Genomic DNA, 20450 nt, shown 5'->3' on the forward strand with positions numbered 1-20450 from the left:
GCGGTCGTTTAGTCGTCGCTATTGCGTACGTTTCAGCTGTGAATTCTTATTCCACCGAACGATGTGCGAACGATGAGCGAACAATCAAACGATAAAAATAGGTCCGGATCCTATTAAACGATCAACGATTTCTCGTTGGTCGTTTAATCGTTGCCTGTTATTACACGAAATGATTATTGTTCAAATCCGAACGATTTAACGATTTTTCGAACGATAATCGTTCCGTGGAATACCACCCTTACTGTCTGTTATAGCTCAGAGCTGCATTAGCATCACCTCAGGGCACTGCGTCAGGAGTATTTCCGCATGTATATTATTATATAGTTATACATTGCTATGTTTATTGCCCAATAGCAACCAATGACAGCGGAGGTTTCCTTGGTGGTGAAGACAATAAAGGGTAAAAGGGGTAGTCTCATCTCAGCTAACGTAGTTATACCTGTATGTCAAGTTATATACATTAGCAAATACATTCATTTAGCATACTTCTCTCCTGATATGCTGCTCTTTTCCTCCTATTGTTGACAGCTTTTTGTCTAGGTTACCGACCACCACTCTGCTCTAAAAGCAGTGGTCCGGCTGATATATATATATATATAACACCAGGGCAGCTTCTGCCATAAGGCGGAGCGAGTATTCTGCAGGCGGCAGATTCTGCGGTCCTGTTTCCCCTGCTGTTGTTTTTGTTAAGTTTTACTTAACAAAAATGACAGCAGCCCTGCAGCCGCTCACCTGTCTCGCCACAGCAAGCCTGCCGCCCACGCTTATCGTTGTCCCCACGGGCTCCCGCAACATCACCCAGCAGCTCTCCTTGCCCTCCTGGCTGTGGTGAGTGCCCAGGGTCGGAGGGGGCGCACTGTGGCGATCGGGTCTCTGGACGGGGGGGGGGTTCGGGCGCTAGTAAGGGGGCGGTTGCCTGAGGTTTGCCTCAGGTGGCAGAGACCCCAGAATCGGCCCTGTATATAGCTATAATGTGTATATCTACTGTATAAGATATAAATATGTATACCATATCTATATATACACCAGCCAGACCACTATTTTTTAGAGCAGAATGGTGGTCGGTAACCTAGGGAACAAGCTATCAATAATGGGAGGGAAAGCGCAGCCTATCAGGAGAAGGAGACCAGTTTGCTAAATGGATGTCTATGTATATATAACTGGATATATATATATATATATATATATATATATATATATATATATATATATATATAATAAAATAAAGCAGGTAGACGGCACTCCAGTAAAGTAAATAGGTGCAGGTTTATTCACCCGTATACGTACAGTGACGTTTCGACTCAAAAACTGAGTCTTTCTCAGTTTTTGAGTCGAAACGTCGCTGTACGTATACGGGTGAATAAACCTGCACCTATTTACTATACTGGAGTGCCGTCTACCTGCTTTATTTTATTATATTATCTGTGGAGTCGGGGGTCGACTGCCAAGGACGTGCACCCATCGGCTGGAAGCCATTTGACTTTAAGTCTGCACAGTGCCGTTCAACCCAATTATTTTTATTTATATATATATATATATATATATATATATATATATATATATATATAAAATATAATTTATTTATTTTTTCTTTTTATGCCCGGGGATTCTCATCTCATATATATATATATATATATATATATATATATATATATATATATATATATAGGAGATGAGAATCCCCGGGCATAAAAAGAAACAAAAACAGAGGCATCAGGTGACAGGCGGACACGTGACGGGGCTGCGCGCTCCCTGCGGCCGGGAGGTTGCGGCTCCGCTGTTTCCGGTCGGAGTGTATTGGGCGCTGCACACTCCCAGACGGGCAGTGACGGGGAGATGGTTGTGACACACGGGAAGCGGCCAGGGCTCCTCAGTCCGCCGTGTGTTGGTTCCGCGGTGGGGTAGAGTCCCCCGGTGTCCTGGTCGCTGTGTTCTGTGGACCGGAGCCCCCGCTGCCGCCAGGATGCCGGGGCTGCAGATGTTCGGCCGGCGCTGGGCTATAGCCAGTGATGATCTGGTGTTCCCCGGAGCCTTTGAGCTGCTGATCAGGTTTATCTGGTGAGTGATCGCTGGTGTCCGTATTACCGGGGTGGGGGGAGTCCCCCCTCTGTGGGCGGGGTGTGCTGGGACCTGTAGTGGCGGCGATACCGTGAGCGCTGGGCTGACCGCATTCCTCACGTGACAGCTGTCATTAGGGTGCCCGTCACGTGACAGCTGTCATTAGGGCGCCCGTCACGTGACGTGCCGCTGACTCCTGACTCCTGGAATGTCCTGGAGGCTGTGACTACAACTCCCACAATGCATGTGGTGACAGGGTGTGCCGAGGGCTACTCATAGGGGAGATTTATCAACATGGTGTTAAGTGAAACGGTCTCAGTTGCCCCTAGCAACCAATCAGATTCCACCTTTCATTTTCCAAAGAGTCTGTGAGGAATGAAAGGTGGAATCTGATTGGTTGCTAGGGGCAACTGAGCCAGTTTTACTTTACACCATGTTTGATAAATCTCCCTCGTAGAGTCCTCCATTATATAACAGTAATATTACATACACAGGGGGTACAGCCTGTCCTTATTATAGGGGTCCCCAGCTTCCTTCTTCAGTCTGATGTTACAGCGCACTGATATGGCCGATCCTATATAGTGCTCTTTAACCCATAGCTCCCTGACTGTTGTAGAACTACAACTCCCATCATGTCATGACGTCTACGTGCTGCCAGGGCATGAGGAGGGTTGGCGTTGTTTAATGAACCCCGCTTTATAGACCAGTGATCCCCAACCTGCGGCCCCCCCAGTTATTAGAGCACTACAGCCCCCAGCATGCCCCATGTGGAGTGGGATTTGTCATGTATCTCTTACTAACATACAACATCCAGCTCTCAGTACTGTCTGATAAGCTGCAGCTGGCAGGGCATGCTGGGAATTGTAGTGTTATAGCCTCTGGAGGGCTGCAGATGAATAGTTATATTGGTGTTTTTCCCTGGATTGTTTCCCTTTATGGTGTAAGACCTAGAGAGCAGCAGCCATGGGCCGCTCTCTATGAATGTAGATAGGGATCAGTGTAGCTGGAGGCGGCCTGGGCTCGGCTGGAGCTATTACTGTGCTGATCTATGAATCATTGGGGTAAACGTCACAGAACAAGCCGAACTGCTGCTGCTGTATAACCCTGGTGTATTTGTATGTATATATATATATATATATATGTGTGTAATGATAGAGATCTTATAGCGCCTGCATGTTTTGTAGCGCCTCACAGAACAGACATCACATGTGGTGCAGATAAGGAGTCCGATTCACCAAGCTACAATCTCTTCTTTCCTGTGAGTAAATCTCCATGGAATCCCGCAGAACACACAATCGCTGGCTGATGCACAGACTCTCCAGGGCTCATGGGTTAAAGGGACCTCTCATCTCCACGTATTACCTGACCTCAGCAACGCTTAGAGAACTATGACACTGCAGACGCTGAGGACGGCTACAGAGCAATGTGGCCCCCTGACATGTTACTCTAGATCCTCACACAGACGCCATTGGCTCCTGGAGATGGGTTATACAATGGCCGAATACGCGCTCCTCATCAGGTGCTGCAAACAAAACTACCAGATACAGAAGGGATCATCGTCCATGGTGATAGGGGTGTTATGGTCAGAAATGATCCCCCATATGTGTCTTCTCTTCCAGGTGGATCGGGGTGTTGGTTCTCTACTCTGTGCATAAAGGGCACTTTGACTGTCCCGGGGGGCCCCTACTGCAGAGCTACTTCATTGTACTTATTGTTATGCTGGGGGCAGTTATCTGTGCCATGTTGGCCATCGTCTATGTCAGCATGCAAGGTAAGAACTTATTACTTATTTCATGTAAGATGTGGGTCACCCTCTACCTGTGTTCACATTTGCTTTGGTGGCCCCTTCATGGCGTCTATCTGGATGCCGTCCATATTACTGGGGAACAACAAAAAATGTATATGTCCAGTAAAGTGTTGGACACCACAACAAACTCTTCATTGTTTTCTGTTTTTTTTTCTTATTCTTACGTGCCAATGAGCAGATGTGAACATAGCCTTACTGTGTACGTGAACCGAATAGATCAGGATGGGCAATGTGTACAGGCGCGCTGACATAGGGAACTTTACATGGAGCGCATACACTGCAGGTTTTCCATCCATCGTTTACCTCTGCAGCTGCGGATCCTCACGTCATCCCCAGTGACTTTCATTGCAGATTTTTTGCGAATTTGTATCCGCAATGTAAATTGGCTGATGTATTTCCTGGTTTGCATGCAGATCCTCTCTTCATCATGGAGAGGAGACATGTTAGAGTCTCACCTACTTTTCTGGTATTGTAACATACCGCAGATTTTCCCCCTGAAGAATTTGGATGACACATCCACCCCTTGTGACCACCCATAGGGTAAATGCACACTGGATGGATTGGCTGCACTGATTTTCCACTGCAGAACGCCACCAAAGTGTATGGAGATCCTATGGTGCTTCCACCATATTACACTTACAAGCCCTAATTTACACAGAAAATCTAGTGATTATTACCTCCTACAGTATCTGTGGCCCCTCCTGACATCATCCATCTTTATACGCAGCCCTTCATTGTATTCTGCAATGTTATGCGTGTCCTCTCTTGTCGGAAGACCAGCTTTTCCCTGCCTGGGCTGATACAGGGATCTCGCATAGCTTGGGGCAGATTTGTAGTGAGATTTCTAGCATGCTGGTACCTGTGTCATTCAGCTGTAGACTTTCACGAAAACCAAGGAATGATTTTGGTATTGTCGCATTGTAAACCTTTGGCTCATACACTTTCAGGAGCTGTAGCTTTTCCTACTATCTTTCCTATATACATGGTGGGAGAGGAGACGGAAGTTGCTGCCAGACACCTCTAACATCCACTTATATCCTGGGGAAACAAAAGATCAGATAAACTTTACATATACAGTGTTGCCTTGGATTACGAGCTTAATTTGTCCCGGGACCATGCTTGTAATCCAAATCCACTCTTAAACCAAAGCAAATTTTCCCATAAGAAATCATAGAAATGCAGACAATTGGTTCCACACCCCAAAAATAATGATTAATTGTTCTGAATAACATGTAAAACAAATGAAACAAACATTCAAAAACAGCAGAATATGTGATATTATAAGTTACTGTACAGTAATGGAGAGGATGGGAAACACAAGGGCTGACAGAGACTGCAGGGAGCATAAAGGAATGAGCAGGGCAGATGTGGGCACATACATGCAGCACTCTCTGTCCAGTGAGAGAGGGGTTACAGTTATGCAGAGATCACCCCCACAGTCCTGTCCCCTGATGCAAGCCCCAGCCTGAAGTGGATCTGCTATGATTTGGAAGGTGAGGGAGACTTCCTGGGTCAAAGTACAGTGCTGTAGACCCCGCTATGCAGACCATGCCCCTCCTCCACTCGCGCTCCCACCCAGTAATGGGAGCTCTTAAACCAAAGCAATGCTCTTAGAGTAGCTTCACACGTACTGCATCGCAGTGGATTTTCTGCTGCTGATCCGCAGCAGATTTGTCTAAGTGAATGAACACAGCATCAAATCTGCACCAGCAAATCTGCTGCGGATCCACAGCAGATTTTACAGTGCGGATTTAATGCCGTGTTCGTTCATTTAGACAAATCTGCTGCGGATCAGCAGCAGAAAATCCACTGCGATGCAGTACGTGTGAAGCTACTCTAAAACCAAGTCACAAAAGGTGTGAGCTCTTAAACCAAGTTTCTCTTAAACCAAGGTACCACTGTATATATTTGGCTTAGTGTACATTACAATAATGGCAGATAAGCAGCTTCCAGGGATGGACCATGGTGATAGGAAAAGTCTTAATCTCATCAAATTGTCACTATTGATAATTAAAGGAGAAATTCAGCGAAAATATTTATTAAAGTATTGTATTGCCCCCCAAAAGTTATACAAATCACCAATATACACTTATTACAGGAAATTCCTATAAAGTGCTTTTTTTCCCTGCACTTACTACTGCATCAAGGCTTCACTTCCTGGATAAAATGGTGATGTCACGACCCGACTCCCAGAGCTGTGAGGGCTGTGGCTGCTGGATAGGATGATGACAGGGGGATGTTCAGTGTCCCTCCAGTGCCCTGTGTCCCTCAGTGTCCCCCTGCCATCATCCTCTCCAGCAGCCACAGCCTGCACAGCTCTGGGAGTCGGGTCGTGACGTCACCATGTTATCCAGGAAGTGACGTCACCATGTTATCCAGGAAGTGAAGCCTTTATGCAGTATTAAGTGCAGGAAAACACTTATACACCCTCTCTCTCCCATGTTGCCATCATACATTGGTGTTCCATCTCAGTCACTGATTGGCCGAACAGGCAGTTGAATGTGCCCCCCCCCCCCCCAGCTGTTATTTTAATTTAACCTTTATTACCTTTTCAGTGGAACAATTAGAATTGCATCTGGCTGGAATACCCCTTTACGTGTAAACCAGTTCTTACAAATAGATCCATGTACAACTAAATCTTTAGATGTCTTTCAACTACTCCAGGGGGTCCGCAACCTCTGCCTTGATGGCTGCTGTGACTGCTCTCATATGTCTGAAAATCTGGTGACCTATTGGGGGTTATAGTTGGGCAAAGGTTGTATATTGCAGTGCTGGTTGTCTTTATGTTATGTAATTTTTCCCCCCCACCTATTATCTGTTATTTGGCAGGTACCATCTCCAACCCAGGGCCCAGGAAGTGTATGCCTAAACTGGTTTACATCCGCCTGGCCCTCTATCTTCCAGAATTCGCATGGGCCATTATGGGAGCTATCTGGGTGTCAGACAATGGGGTTCAGTGTGAGAAAACAGTGGTGCATGTCATCCTGCTGACCGTCATCGCCAGGTAAGATCCATAGTCTGGTTTTTACCTAAGTATTCATTGATAGAGCCGTATAGTGCATCCTAGACAGTGCTTAAAGGGGTTGTCCGGCGATAAAAAATTATTCACAGAATAACACACATTACAAAGTTATACAACTTTGTAATGTATGTTATGTCTGTGAATGGCCCCCTTCCCCGTGTTTCCCCCCACCCACGCTAGACCCGGAAGTGTGGTGCATTATACTCACCGCATCTCGTGTCGTCCACGGTCTCCGATCCTCAGCAGTGACGTCTTCTTCGGGAGGCCGGCGGATCTTCCCGAGTGCCGGCCACCCTCTGCAGCGTCATCCGAAGCTCAGCCGCGATTGGCTGAGCATAACTGTGCTCAGCCAATCGCGGCTGAGCAGCTGATGACGTGACCGCGTCATCAGCCGCGATTGGCTGAGCACAGTTAAGCTCAGCCAATCGCGGCTGAGCTTCGGATGACGCTGCAGAGGGCGGCCGGCACTCGGGAAGATCCGCCGGCCTCCCGAAGAAGACGTCACTGCTGAGGATCGGAGACCGTGGTCGGCACGTGACAGGTAATGTATAGCGCACCACACTTCCGGGTACACGGGTTGGGGTGGTGGGACACGGGGAAGGGGGCCATTCACAGACATAACATACATTACAAAGTTGTATAACTTTGTAATGTGTGTTATTCTGTGAATAATTTTTTATCGCCGGACAACCCCTTTAAGAGTAGACGATGGGTAGGACATGGGTCACGTGGAGGAAATGATTACATTCACACAAGCTGTTAGTGTAGAAACTCCTTGCATAATACAGTGGCTTCTTGGAAATCCTAATATCACCCTCAGCATTTCTCTGTGACAGTAGAGACTCTTCAGTCTTGTGTTACATGTTAGAGCATGTACCAGCCATCTAGTTTTGATGCCACTACATTGATCAGTTCAGTATTCTCCGCTTATGTATTAGATAATATGCTACTAAGCTGCAGGGTATAAAAGCAGCAATGGAGCGCACTGTATAGCATCCAGGAGGTGATCATTTTTAGCCAAGAGCGTTGCATGGTTTTCTATATGATATAATAATTCCTCCAGCCCCTCAACAAATAGCATGGTATGCAGTGTATCTGTGGTTAGTATGAGGCCAGGACTAGACAGTCATGTGGGAGTCATATGTAATAATTGTATCCTAGACCTTTAGGATGTCATAAAGCCATCCAACCCTGGTATTAGAGGGATTGCTCCATCTGGGCTATCCTTCCCCTCCTGGCAGTCAGCTAGTGACCATTAGGCCGGTTCTCGTTCCAGGCTCGATGGGTTTATGTCATGAACGTATGTAAAAGTGTTATGCGTAGTGTTAGTTTCTGAAGGTTACAGGGGCTTAGACACACATTCAGACCAGAGAGTGTAATAGACTAGAATGTCTAATAAAAAGCATACAAGAAGTCGGGTGTCACTTCCTGCTGTCTCCCCATTCATTACAGCTGGGTCATCATGCTTTTCACCACTATCGCTGTCGTCATCGTCTTTGATCCTCTGGGACACAAGAAAACGTTACATTACTTGGGAGATGAAGATCACAACCTGGAGAGCAGCCAGTCCGATCAGCTGCTGTACAACGTCAAGAAGACCGCCACCAGGGTGTGGGAGACCCGCATCCGCCTGCTCTGCTGCTGTATAGGCAATGACAATGACAACAGGGTGGCCTTCACCAACATTGCACAACTCCTCAGCAGCTACTTTGCTGTAAGCTCTTCTATGACTATAACTTTTAGCTTCAGTATAATGGCTGATGTGGTGTCACAGTGATGTATGACACAGGGACTCCCTTCTATGAACCTATACAGTGCACTAGGTTTAGCAATGCTTTATCCAGGGTATTCTTTAGGTTGTGTTTGAGAGCCCAAGCACCTGGTCTCCTGGTCTAGAACAGAATGTTATTTCTCATCCAGGACACAGACCTTGTTCCCAGTGATATAGCGGCAGGACTGACTCTCCTCCACCAGGAACAGGACAAGGTTGAGCGCAGCCGGGATCCAGATGAAGTGTTGTCTCATTCGCCGTCATATTCTGAGGTTAGTGCTGATGATAATCATTGGACGTAACCTACTTTGGACACACTCCTTAAAGGGCCCCTCCAAAAATCTCATCTCCTTATAAAGTTTTCGTTTCTTTTTTTTCATATTTTTTTTTAGAGGGATGACCTGGAGGTGGAGTTGGAAAAGGCTGCTCACTACATGAAGTTTGCAGCGGCTGCCTATGGATGGCCGCTCTATGTATACAGTAACCCCCTCACTGGACTATGCAAATTGTGTGGAGAATGGTAAGTTTAGTATTATCAGTATTTAGGATGATGAGGATCATGGGAAGTACTAGGGGTATATAGGGTGGCAAGTGAACTGTTTGTTCTTGAAGGTGATTGGAAGCAGGAATAATGGAGAAGTGTATGTTTCTGAACAACTGACGCGGGCCAGATTGTGATGGCTACTGGGTCGCATCATCTCCAAAATAGCAGGTCTAGTGGGGTGTTCCCAGTACCTAGGGGTTAATATCTGCTATAAGTGGTTTATGAAAAATCAACCAATGATCAGTTGACAAGATCAAGGCTGCTAAAGGTTCATAGGTACGAGTGGAAAGTGACAGCTACTCTGTTTGGTCTGAACCCAATGTAGATATACTGTAGCACAACATAGTAGAACGATAGCTTACTGTGTATGAGCAAACTAGCCTATGCTGACCTCTGTCCACTAACACATGTGCCCACAATGGGCATCTGAGCATCAGAACTATATCCTAGAGTAATGGAAGAAGGTGGCCAGGTCTAATGAGTCTGCAACAGGCCAAACCCTCTATCCCATTGTATTTCCTCATATATCTGGATGACATCCTTCTCTTTTCTAGTTGCCAAAACCGAAGAGCCCAGCGTGATGTCGTAGGCGGTGACCACCTCAATTGCCATTTTGGCTCCATTCTGCAAACGACAGGACTGGAGTACCGGGACTTCATCCACATCTGCTTCCATAACCGGGTGAGACAAGGATCATCGTGTCCCCACAGCAAGTGACATGAATCTTTGCACACAGAGTTTCTGATAACATTTCATTTTATGTTGTAGATCTATGAAATACCATTTTTTGTTGCCCTTGATCACAAAACAGAAGCCATCTTGGTAGCTATAAGAGGAACGCTCTCTCTTCAGGTAATGGGAGATCCATGGGACGTTACTTGCACATGCAGATATAGGTCTTCCTTACATGTAGTTTCTGATGTCCTTAACTCTGTATTATTTATATTTTTGTATATCTAGCTTTGTAACGATAATTTCTAGATCTGTGCTTGCCTGTTGTCTTTGTATTCATCTCTATCTCTATAACTTATAATGGAGCTTGTTTCTTGCAGTGATAACTCTATATCAGTAAGTTTTATATCTTGGGGTGATAAGTTTATTTAAAAACTATGCTATTATGCTGAAATACCCCTGTAAACATGTATAGCCTTTCCATAAACCCTGAATTATGCCCTTTGTAGGATGTCCTGACGGACCTGTCAGCAGACTGCGAGAATCTGCACACGGATGGGGTGGAGGGAGACTGCTTTTCTCATAAGGTAAAGATCTTGTACATTCAGTCATTGTTGTTCAATGAAAAAAATTATATATTTTTCTCTGGTTGGACAATGCGTGTGACCCAAATCATCATGGCCAAGTATAAAGCCACATAGGTCCTTTCTAGGCATATAAAATACAAAGTCCATATCTTGCATGAACACTTAGGGCCCTATTACACAAAGCGACAATTGGCCGAATAGACGCTATTCGGACGATAATCGCTCCCTGCAATAGAGAGAACAGTCGGCCGATGAAACGATTTATCGGCTGATCGTTTCTTTAGGCCCTGACCTAAAATCATCAGACACTGACCGCGCATCGCTACAGCTGACCATTTAGCACAGTATAAATTACCTGTCCACGTTCCCGGCCTTCTCCTGTGCTCTACTTACTCCTTGGTCCCGCACGCTGCAGCTTCAGAGTGGACAGGTCGCTCACCCAATCACTGACCGCGCAGGAGGACTGTTTGGGCAAAGGCTGCTTGGACATTGCTAATGATGTCCGTGCAGACTTTAGATTCTCTAAATTGCTGGAAAACCTCTACAGCTGTGGTGAGAGTGGTGACTGGACTTACGTCTGTAAAATCCTTATTTTTCAGGGCATCTCTCAAGCTGCAAGTTACATCTACAGACGGCTTATAAATGATGGCATACTGAACCAGGCATTCACTGTGGCTCCAGTAAGTGCTTATTGCCCTAGATGTGATCACTATACATCTGTGACGCTTGGGCATGCTCTCTACAATTTTCATCTTCATCTTCTATCTCTGGCCAGGAATACAAGCTTGTCATTGTCGGGCATAGCCTGGGGGCGGGAACAGCGGCTGTGCTGGCCGTGCAGCTTCGGAGTTCCTTTCCTACCCTCAAATGCTATGCATTCTCACCACCAGGGGGCCTTTTCAGGTGAGACTTTAACATTATAAAATCTGTGACCCCTCATAATAGAAAATTGTCAGCAGAAAAAGACGACTGGGTTCATCTAGTCTGCCCTATTAGTAGTTCCCTTCATATTATCTTAGGATAGATATATAAACCCAGGCAGGTTTACACTCAGTTATTGTAGAGTTACCAACTACATCTGCTGGAAGTTTGTTCCAAGCATCTACTACTCCTTCAGTAAAGTAATATTTATCCATGTTGCTTCTGATCTTTCGCCCAACTAACCTCTGAGTGTGCCCCTTTTTGTTCTCGTGTTTTTATTAAAACACTTCCCTCCTGAACCTTTTTTAGTCATTTAACCTATTTAAAGGTTTTGATCATGTCCCCCCTTCCCCTTCTTTCCTTTCAGACTATGCAGGATCAAATCCTTAATTCTCTCCTGATATGTTTTATGCCTCACAGTCTCCACCATTTTTGTACAGTAATTGCTACCAGCCCTCATACAGTTATAACCATATGGCCCCCAGACATTGGTTGAGGTCTGGGTGTTCAGACCCCCCTGATCGCGGCTTGCTGCATTCCCCTGTCTCCTGTGATTGTCGTTCATTACCTTGCGTGGCATAATTTACCTTTTTTTTCTATTTCTCTTAGCAAATCTCTTTCTGATTATTCAAAGAGTTTCATCATCTCGATAATAGTTGGGAAAGATCTTGTACCAAGGTAAGGACTATAGAATGTACCTTTCTATAGTAATAAAGGTAAAGAGCTTTTCCCATAAACCAAAGTCCTTTCTGGGAGTACAAGTAGCATACATTTTAATGCAAATGAGCATCTATTTTTGTGTTTGCTGGCTCATCATAAAGAATTGACAGAGAACACATTACTGCTAGGTATAATGTGTATAGGGACCTTCCATCTGAGCAGGAGACAAACAAGAAAAGCGTTGCTCAGACTAGAAGACTAGAAAGTTGAATTATGCACATTCAACCAACCAGGACAAATGGGGCTTCAAGATAGAAATTTGATTGGCGGGTGGCTTTTTGTATTGGGGCAATAGGTAGTGTTAAGCAAACTTGTTCAGCAACTGTTCAGGATGGGCAACGGTCTCTAAACCCGAACGCTCAGCATTTGGCTCCCGGCGTCTGGAGAAGTTGGATGCCACCCTAGGGCTACCAGGAAAACATGGATTTAGCCATAAGTTCGGAAAGTTCACTCAACACTAGTAATCGGGATACATGTAAGAATATAACTGGAAGGATGGGATATTGTTGAATAAAATGTGTTAGAAAGTCTGTAATTTGTTATGGACATTTACCAAGTCTAATTCACTGTTGTGTATTCTCCTCCACAGACTCAGCTTACCCAACATGGAGGATCTTAAAAACCGTATATTAAGGATGGTGGTTAACTGTAATCGCCCCAAGGTATGTGACTGTGCACTGTGGAGGGGGTAGGGGGGGTCTGGCTAGACATGAGAAAACAGATTCTTTGTCATGTAAGAAAATTATGATGGCAATGGTGGTAAGTTCCTTAGATAGGTCTGAAGGAACCTAGATCATTGGGTAACAGTGATTCACAGTAATGGAGACTCCAGTAATGAAGATTGTCTTCTTCACTTTCCTCAGTATCAAATCCTGTTGCGTGGATGTTGGTATGAAATATTTGGCGGTGACCCCGATAGCTTTCCAACAGAACTGGATGGCCGAAACATGGCATCTCTAACACAGCCGCTGCTGGCTGAACAGACCCTAATGGTTCAGAAATCTTCTTCATACAACACATTAATAGATGGGTCTCCTCTGGATTCTCCTCGCTATCCTCTTCTATATCTACCAGGGAAGATCATCCATATTACAGAAGACAGCAGATCAGGATGGTGAGTACCTCTCATTTATTGTAAAGAGTTTATTAAGGACTTGTGATATAAAGTAGGGATAGTAAGAATGTAAAGTTCTCTGGACTTGTCTGTCGTACCAATGGAGAATACAATAAGGTGAATGTTCTCACTGACAAGCAGACATGTTGGTGAGGAGTTGATGCACACAATATATTACAGTGATACAGAACCTTTCATCATTCTGCACAATGAATATACAGGAAGTTACTACCACTACTGCTGACATGTCACCCAGATGTTCATCACTATAATAGGCTGAGCCCTTCTGTCCCCTGCTCACCACAGGAGATGGGTTCCATAGACTTAAAGGAATTCTGAATCTTATATGACCAAATTCTATGTATATGGTGCGACTCTAACCAACCACATAAATCCTACAAATATTGTGCACACCAATAAATATACTGTAATAAATATTAATTCCTTTATTCAAAAAACATAATAGGACACACAATGTTAAAAATAGGAAGACATGCAGAAAATGGCACAGGTAAACCACAGATCACACCTGGACAAGATAATATCAGAAAAATCTGGGTAAACAGCTACACTGGATGTATATAAAGTGCATGTGCAGAAAATATATACTAAATACAATCACTAAAGTGTAGTCAGAGTATGTAAACATATAGAATGCCCAGCTTCCAAAAGTGCAAATGGCAAAGTGCTCCATATACCTGTTGTCCGGTGGTCTATAGTGGCTCCCTCAGCCCAACGCACGTTTCGTGTGGCAGCTTTATCACGGGGCTCTGTCACGTCCAAAACGCCCAATCCAAAGTCATCAATAAATCCTTAAAAAAAAAAAACACTTATTCTGTATTTTGAAATTCTGAATCTTTGTATGTTCCTATTCACTCGCAGTCTCCTGCTGTAAGGGTATACTGATGCCTAGAAAGGGCTACTTATTTCCTTGTTACATGGCCTGATATCCCTAATAAGCAAACGCCAATCTGCTAGATCAGAGCTTGCTTACAGAGTCTATGACACAGCTTCATTATTGCACAGCAAGGGCTGTATATTGATGTCTGTGCAGCCCTTGCTTTGGTGTAAAATAATAAAGATTTACCTTGTCTGTGGGACTCCCTGCTTACCACAGCTGCAGATCTAAATTCTGGTCATGTCTCGACCAGCGATTGGTTGAGCAGCCTGTCACTTTAAAGACAGAACCAGAAATGAGAGCTAAGACAGGGGAATGCCACAGACAAGGCTGGACGACATCTGGGGAGCCTAAACAGGTAAGTAATATCTTTATTATTTTATACACACAATCATCATCTGTGCTACCTATTACATGTTGCGATGCGCAGTCGGCGGCCGTTGATTTTTAAACTTTCAGAAAGACAAAGATCAGCTCATGATCGGCTCTTCGGCTGATCGTTGTCTTTATTACACAGAGCGATATTGATGTGTGCCGTTGTTTGTTTTTTTTAACAGGTACCAGCTTTGTCCTTTTATGTATAGAATTTGTGGGCAAAAAGATGTAGATTGCAGCAATCCTGCAAGAAAAGTGCTTGGCTGTGTTGGTGGGGAACACCCAGACCTCCTCCGATCAGAACTGTTGACCTGTCTTTTGAAATGATAGAAAAGCTTTAATAATGACTATATACAGTGTATAAGTTTTTATATCATTGTTTTGGTATCTCTAATGCCTGTGTGTTTCTTTACAGGCTGTGTTTTTCGGATGTGAAGTACAGTGCACGATGGTCGAAAGAGACTTCATTCAGCAGCATTTACATCAGCCCCAGGATGATCACAGACCACATGCCGGACATTGTACTGAGCGCGCTCAGGAGCCTGTGTCAGGAGAGGGCTGGCTGTGGGCCCTGCCACACTCCACCACACAACTTACTTCCAAATCAGGTGTAAGCCATGGTGCAAGCTGCGCCCCTCCTCTCCGGCTATGGAGGACAAGTGAAGCCATCTTAACCTGGGGTGATAGAAATCACAATAAGCTTATTACCACAGGATGAGGAGGCCGCGGCTGGGATAGGATCCTGTGACACACAGTTTGGTTGCATTTTGCACAATTCTTTCAGTTTCTTTGGATGAATTAGTTTAATGATTTTATTATAAAGGGAACAGTCTGTAAAATGAAGGAAGAAGCAAAAACTTTCAGTTTTTCACCGATGCTTAGTGTATGACCTGTAAGGGGATATTGGTTGTATCCAAATAAAGCTTAATCACTGTGTAAGTAGTAAAGGTATCACCCCGATCAGCCAACAAACCCTTGCATGCTCATCAGCTGATCACTCACTCATTGAGCAATTATTGTGGAATTATGAGTGGATTCCGCGTCAAAATGCGCACTGAATCCACTCAAAGTTCCACCCGTAACAAATGAGCAGTCTTTGCTCCCATAGGTTTCTATCGGCTTTCTGCCCATTAGTGCACACAGCGGAATTTTCCGTCCGGAAATTCCAACGCGGATCCGCGTTCTGCCAGAAGAATTGACATCAGTTCTTTGGGCAGATTCCGCTAGAGGAATCCTATAGAAGTCAATAGGGCTTGAATTCTACTCGAATTCTGCTCCTATTCTTCAAGCAGAAAACTTTCCTCTTCAATTCCTCGCCTATTTCTCAGTGTGCACTTACCCTAAACCTGTCAGAAAATAATCTGCCGTCACTGTCAGCCGTACGTCTCCACAAATATTAGGAGATGTGTGCCTGATGGTTTAACAATGCTAGGGTCACACTATTATTAAGCCATTTACAGCGCTGCCCGAGCGGTCTAATACAGCATTTAGGCGTGTAACTTTCTAATTATTATAATTTTTTATGGTTTTAAGACTTTTGCTCACTGTCAGTGAATGAAAACGTCTTACATCCAGAAGCTGACAACACATAGAGACATAGACAATAATTCACTACACTGTATCAGTCTGGTGTCCAGGCTGCTTAGCTCACAGAGTGTTAAACAGATCATATTTGCTTCTTAGAGTTAAAAGGAAACAAAAGCAAAACAGGACTAGCAGGAAAAAAAAACAGGACTGCAACCTGGAAAATCATATTGTTGTGTGGTGTATGATGAATCCAGCACATTTTTCATAATCCCTTTCCTGGATTTCTCTGTCGTCCATTTTGTTGAAGGAGATTGCCCAAATGTTTTGTGACTTTTTAAAAAGTTGCAAAAATGCAGCCAAAAATGGCAGAAATGTAAAATAGGTTTGCTAAATTAAAGATGGCCATGAAAAGTGTTAAAATAGAAGTTCACAAGTGATGATAAAGTCTCCTCAATGCATATTAGAACTGTATGTTCAATGATTAAGCTTTATTTGGGGCAATAATAGATCCCCCTTAAGGAGGCAGCAGGGTGGGCCGTCCACGTCTGCCGTGCTGCCTGAGTGTTCTTGTGTTATAGCATGGCGTGTATGTGTAATGTTCTCTGTGAATGTGCTGGCATGTGTGTACCTCATTCTGAAAGTGGGTGTGCATTTATAAGATGTTGTTACCCATAGCAACCAGTATACCGCTTCTCAGTTGGTGCTTGGACTATGACAGCACAAAACTTCTATCATCTCTTTGCTTTTGCACCAGTTTTTATATTTGTTTTATGAACACTGTTTTAAAGGAATTTTTCAGGACGCTATAAGGTGTATTGCAGTGTCTTTGCAGTCCTAGCTCTTTTATCAGTGGTCCCCAACCTGTGGCTCTCCAGCTGTTGTAATTTCCATCATGATGGGAGTTGTAGTAGCGCAACAGCTGGAGAGCCACAGGTTAGAGAACACTGCTTTTAGTATAAAATCATGAAGCAACCCTTGAAGCCTCAGGATCTGCTCTAAGGATTATGTTACTTACTATAACATAGTATAAGCATGAGCAAAAAAAACTTTATTAATACAGAATGAGCCCTAAGGACTGTGATCTTATCAAGGATAACTCCTATAAAATAAGATGTCTAATGGGCTGGGTAGTCGCCCATGAATGCCAATGCACAATAGTAATGCTAAGATCAGTTGAACAGCAAAGATTGTATGTCTTCCCTCTAATCATGCAGTAAAAAAAAAAAAAAAAAAACACTTTTTTTACCATTTTGATGGCCGGGAATGGAAGTGCCAGTATAGCAGATGAGTACAAAAGCCACCGTCTGTTGCAGCTGTAGGACTTACTAATAAATTGTTTTTTTTTTTATCCTGTAAGGAAAACCTGTCATCACATTCATGCAGTCCGAACAGCAAGTAAGTAATTGGCAGGGTCCCCAGTAGCTCTTCCCCACAGCCTGGATTGATAGATCTCTTCCTGTTTGGGTATGAGATCTATCGAGGCAAAGGCCACTGGGGACACCCTAATGATTCATGGTTCAGGCAGCATGAAAATGATGATAGTTATTTACATCACTTAAGAAGATCTGGAGATCTGTAGGTTAGAGACCACTGTCCTATAGTATATAGTATTTATAATCACTACAGATGTAACACTACGTACAGGAAAAGCAATAAGCATCTATCCTGGCTAGTAATTCTTACATCATTGCTTCCCCACTAGTGGCTCTCTGGCTTTTGCAAATCTATAACTCCCATCATGGAGGCTGTCGGGGCATGCTAAGAGTTGCAGTTTTGCAACACCTGTAAAGCCACAAGTTTAGAAACACTGTTGTACATAATACATCTGTACTGACTGCAATATGAAGTATACCTAGTTTCTATTAATTTCTATTCATATTTCCAGTAAAGTATTATTGACTAACTATATACCTTTTATAATGCTGTCCCCAGTACCCAGGCCATTCAGTTGCTATGTTTTTTTGTTGTTTTTTTTTTGTCTGCTTCTCTAAAGCTTTACTTCACGGCTGCATAATCTGATTTGGAACAAGTATTTGCTTTATGTCCTGTCTTCTTTCCAGTGATGAGCTTATCATAGGTGATCTTACTGTTTGGTCCCCCAGGGATCAGCTGTCATCTGTGGGAGAACTAGGTAGTAAGTGTTGATTTTCCGTGCAGTGCCACCACAGGAGAAATTAAAGGGAAAGAAGCTTCTAACCTGTTGATATGTCGCTTACATGTGTGTATGTATATATATATATATATAGTTTGTCATATGCTAATGTACTGATTTGCTCCGGCTGGCCCTTGCTTCTAATGAGCAGAGCGCCTGTATTCCTTGTAAGAGGCGAGCGTAATCGGTCCACTGAGAGCAGTAGTTCCACCTCCCAGTGCACCAAACCGCCTCATTAGCATAGGGACATATGTGCAGGTTACATGCTTCTAACCTGCTGATAGTTTCCCTTTAAGTATTACACCGTTCTCCCTCTGAAGTGAGAGACTTTTTTACACAGGTTATGCTTACATTGTCTTCATGTTAAGGAGCTTGGATAAAACAGTCTTAGGAGGCCTCATGGTGTCATCCATGACTTTTCAGGGCAATTGGGGTAACTTCACTGTGGACAGAATTCAATGGTTGATTTTGACCGAATCAAACTGAAAAGACGTGAGATCTTCTCATCTCTTATCCAATGAATCCTAGTGTCTAATATTACTGCAAAAGTGCTGAAAGTGAATGAAAAGTGCAGCGTGCTGTTATTTTCCACCATAGATAAAACCTGAGTAGTTGGACAAGACCCAGTAGGTAAGGAAAGGTTGTCTATCCCATCCGCCTCAGGCACATGAATGTTTGGCACGGCCTAGTGTTCATGTGTTGTCTATGGGTAGGGAGGGGTTAACCACAGCCAGACTGCTTTGGTGCCAGCTTATCTCCTCATAAGGGTCTGGTGGCAAAACTCCATCCCTTCCCTCAACCAACATCTGTCTGGAGAGACAAGGAGGCTGCTGTGTAAAAGCACTCTAAAGGCCCTATTCCGCGGAACGATTATCGGTTGTTGTGACCGATAATCCGCCTGTGGAATAGAAGGCAACGATCAGCCGAAATCATTCATGTCGGCTGATCGTTGCGTCGTTTGTCTTTCAAACATGTTGAAAGACAAACGACTCGTACAGCAACGATCTGCTGCCATCGCCCCGTGGAATAGGAGCAGGAGACTGTTGCTGTATGCTATGGGCTGCCCAGGCAATCTAGCGATCACCCGGGCAGCAGCGAGCGGGGAACGAGGAGCAAACGAGTGCTAATAGCGCTCGTTTGCTCCTGTTAGTTTGATGTAAGCGATCGGCGCTTGTTTGCAATGCCTTTAGCGGACACGATCAATTGCGCAGTCAAACCTTATGCATGAACGATCTATCGCTGTATGGTTCACGCATCCATTTAAATGTATTGCTATAGATGTGTGGCCGGTAAATGATGATTAAATGGCCCACTCAAAAGATGCGATCAGGCGAGGATCGGGCATTTTCCTGCTCCTTGACTGATCTCTGACACTATTTCATGGGTGATTATCAGCTGAGTGAGCGTTTCTAGCAGTTCTCGTTGCCGATAAAAGGTTTGTGTAAAAGGGCCTTAAGAGAGTCGGATGAATCTGCTGACAGCAGCGGATTTGGCAGAGTTTAGTATAAAGTGTATGGACAGGGTAAGAGCAGATTGCTTGTAAGTGCCTGAGCTATTCGATTACTAGTGGGTTGTTAGAGCAATATAAAGGTGGCGCTAAAGAGCACCAATCCCATAGCCTGTACCTGCCAGGAGGCGCTGTGTGTCTACCCCTGGCCGGTACAATAAGTCTTCAGACTGGTTCCAGAATGACGGGGCTGCAGCCATATTGATGATACCCGTCTGTTCTCTACCAATAGCGATCAATGAATGTATGAGGGACTGCTCAGTACATAACCCTTCACACTAGGTAAAGTGAAGTCTTTCCCACAATCCTCTTTCTCTAATCCCTTTGTCGTGTTCATTTCTTTCAGTCACATTTCAGAGTTGTAGCCATTTTATTTAGTGACTTGGGAATGTTGGAGTTTGTGTAATATACATAAGTGCTATGTACATACATTGTGAAGGTTCTGCTTCAGTTGTATAAATGTTTCATATGCCGCTGAGATATCAGAATAAAAGATTTAACAAAAAATCCTGTGGTCTTTATCCCCATAATCCATGTTATACATACAACCTATAATAATGGTGGGCGCTCCTGTGGTCCTGGAAGTGAGGGAGTTGTCTGTTCACTGACGCATCAATATAATGGCTGTCAGGGGGAGCCAGTGTGGTGCCTTTGGGGATATTCACACTGCCCCCCCCTCCCCTCGTCCATCACTGTATAACATGAGGATAGGGGTCGGTGTCAAGGTTAGAGGAACAAGTGAGTCACCTCTGATCTTAGTAGTAGGAAAATGGTG

General features: G+C 44.3%; 1 protein-coding gene across 2 annotated transcripts; it reads left to right on the forward strand.

Annotated features, from left to right (window-relative positions):
* The first annotated feature begins 1774 nt into the window (after positions 1 to 1774).
* On the forward strand, positions 1775 to 20175 carry DAGLB (diacylglycerol lipase beta). Of its 2 annotated transcripts, XM_069983773.1 has the most exons (16): positions 1976 to 2058; positions 3243 to 3577; positions 3678 to 3829; positions 6695 to 6869; positions 8340 to 8601; positions 8808 to 8930; positions 9051 to 9178; positions 9757 to 9883; positions 9971 to 10054; positions 10384 to 10461; positions 11061 to 11141; positions 11237 to 11364; positions 11992 to 12060; positions 12692 to 12764; positions 12966 to 13216; positions 14905 to 20175. In XM_069983773.1, exons 2-16 carry the CDS (start codon positions 3447 to 3449, stop codon positions 15101 to 15103), a joined length of 2061 nt encoding a protein of 686 aa, XP_069839874.1. In that variant the 5' UTR covers positions 1976 to 2058; positions 3243 to 3446; the 3' UTR covers positions 15104 to 20175. The 2 variants fall into 2 exon arrangements, with proteins under 2 accessions (XP_069839875.1, XP_069839874.1); XM_069983774.1 differs by lacking the exon at positions 3243 to 3577 and having other exon boundaries at positions 1775 to 2058.
* The last annotated feature ends 275 nt before the right edge of the window (positions 20176 to 20450 follow it).

This window comes from Dendropsophus ebraccatus, chromosome 9 (assembly GCF_027789765.1).
Source record: "Dendropsophus ebraccatus isolate aDenEbr1 chromosome 9, aDenEbr1.pat, whole genome shotgun sequence".
Lineage (NCBI taxonomy): Eukaryota > Metazoa > Chordata > Amphibia > Anura > Hylidae > Dendropsophus > Dendropsophus ebraccatus.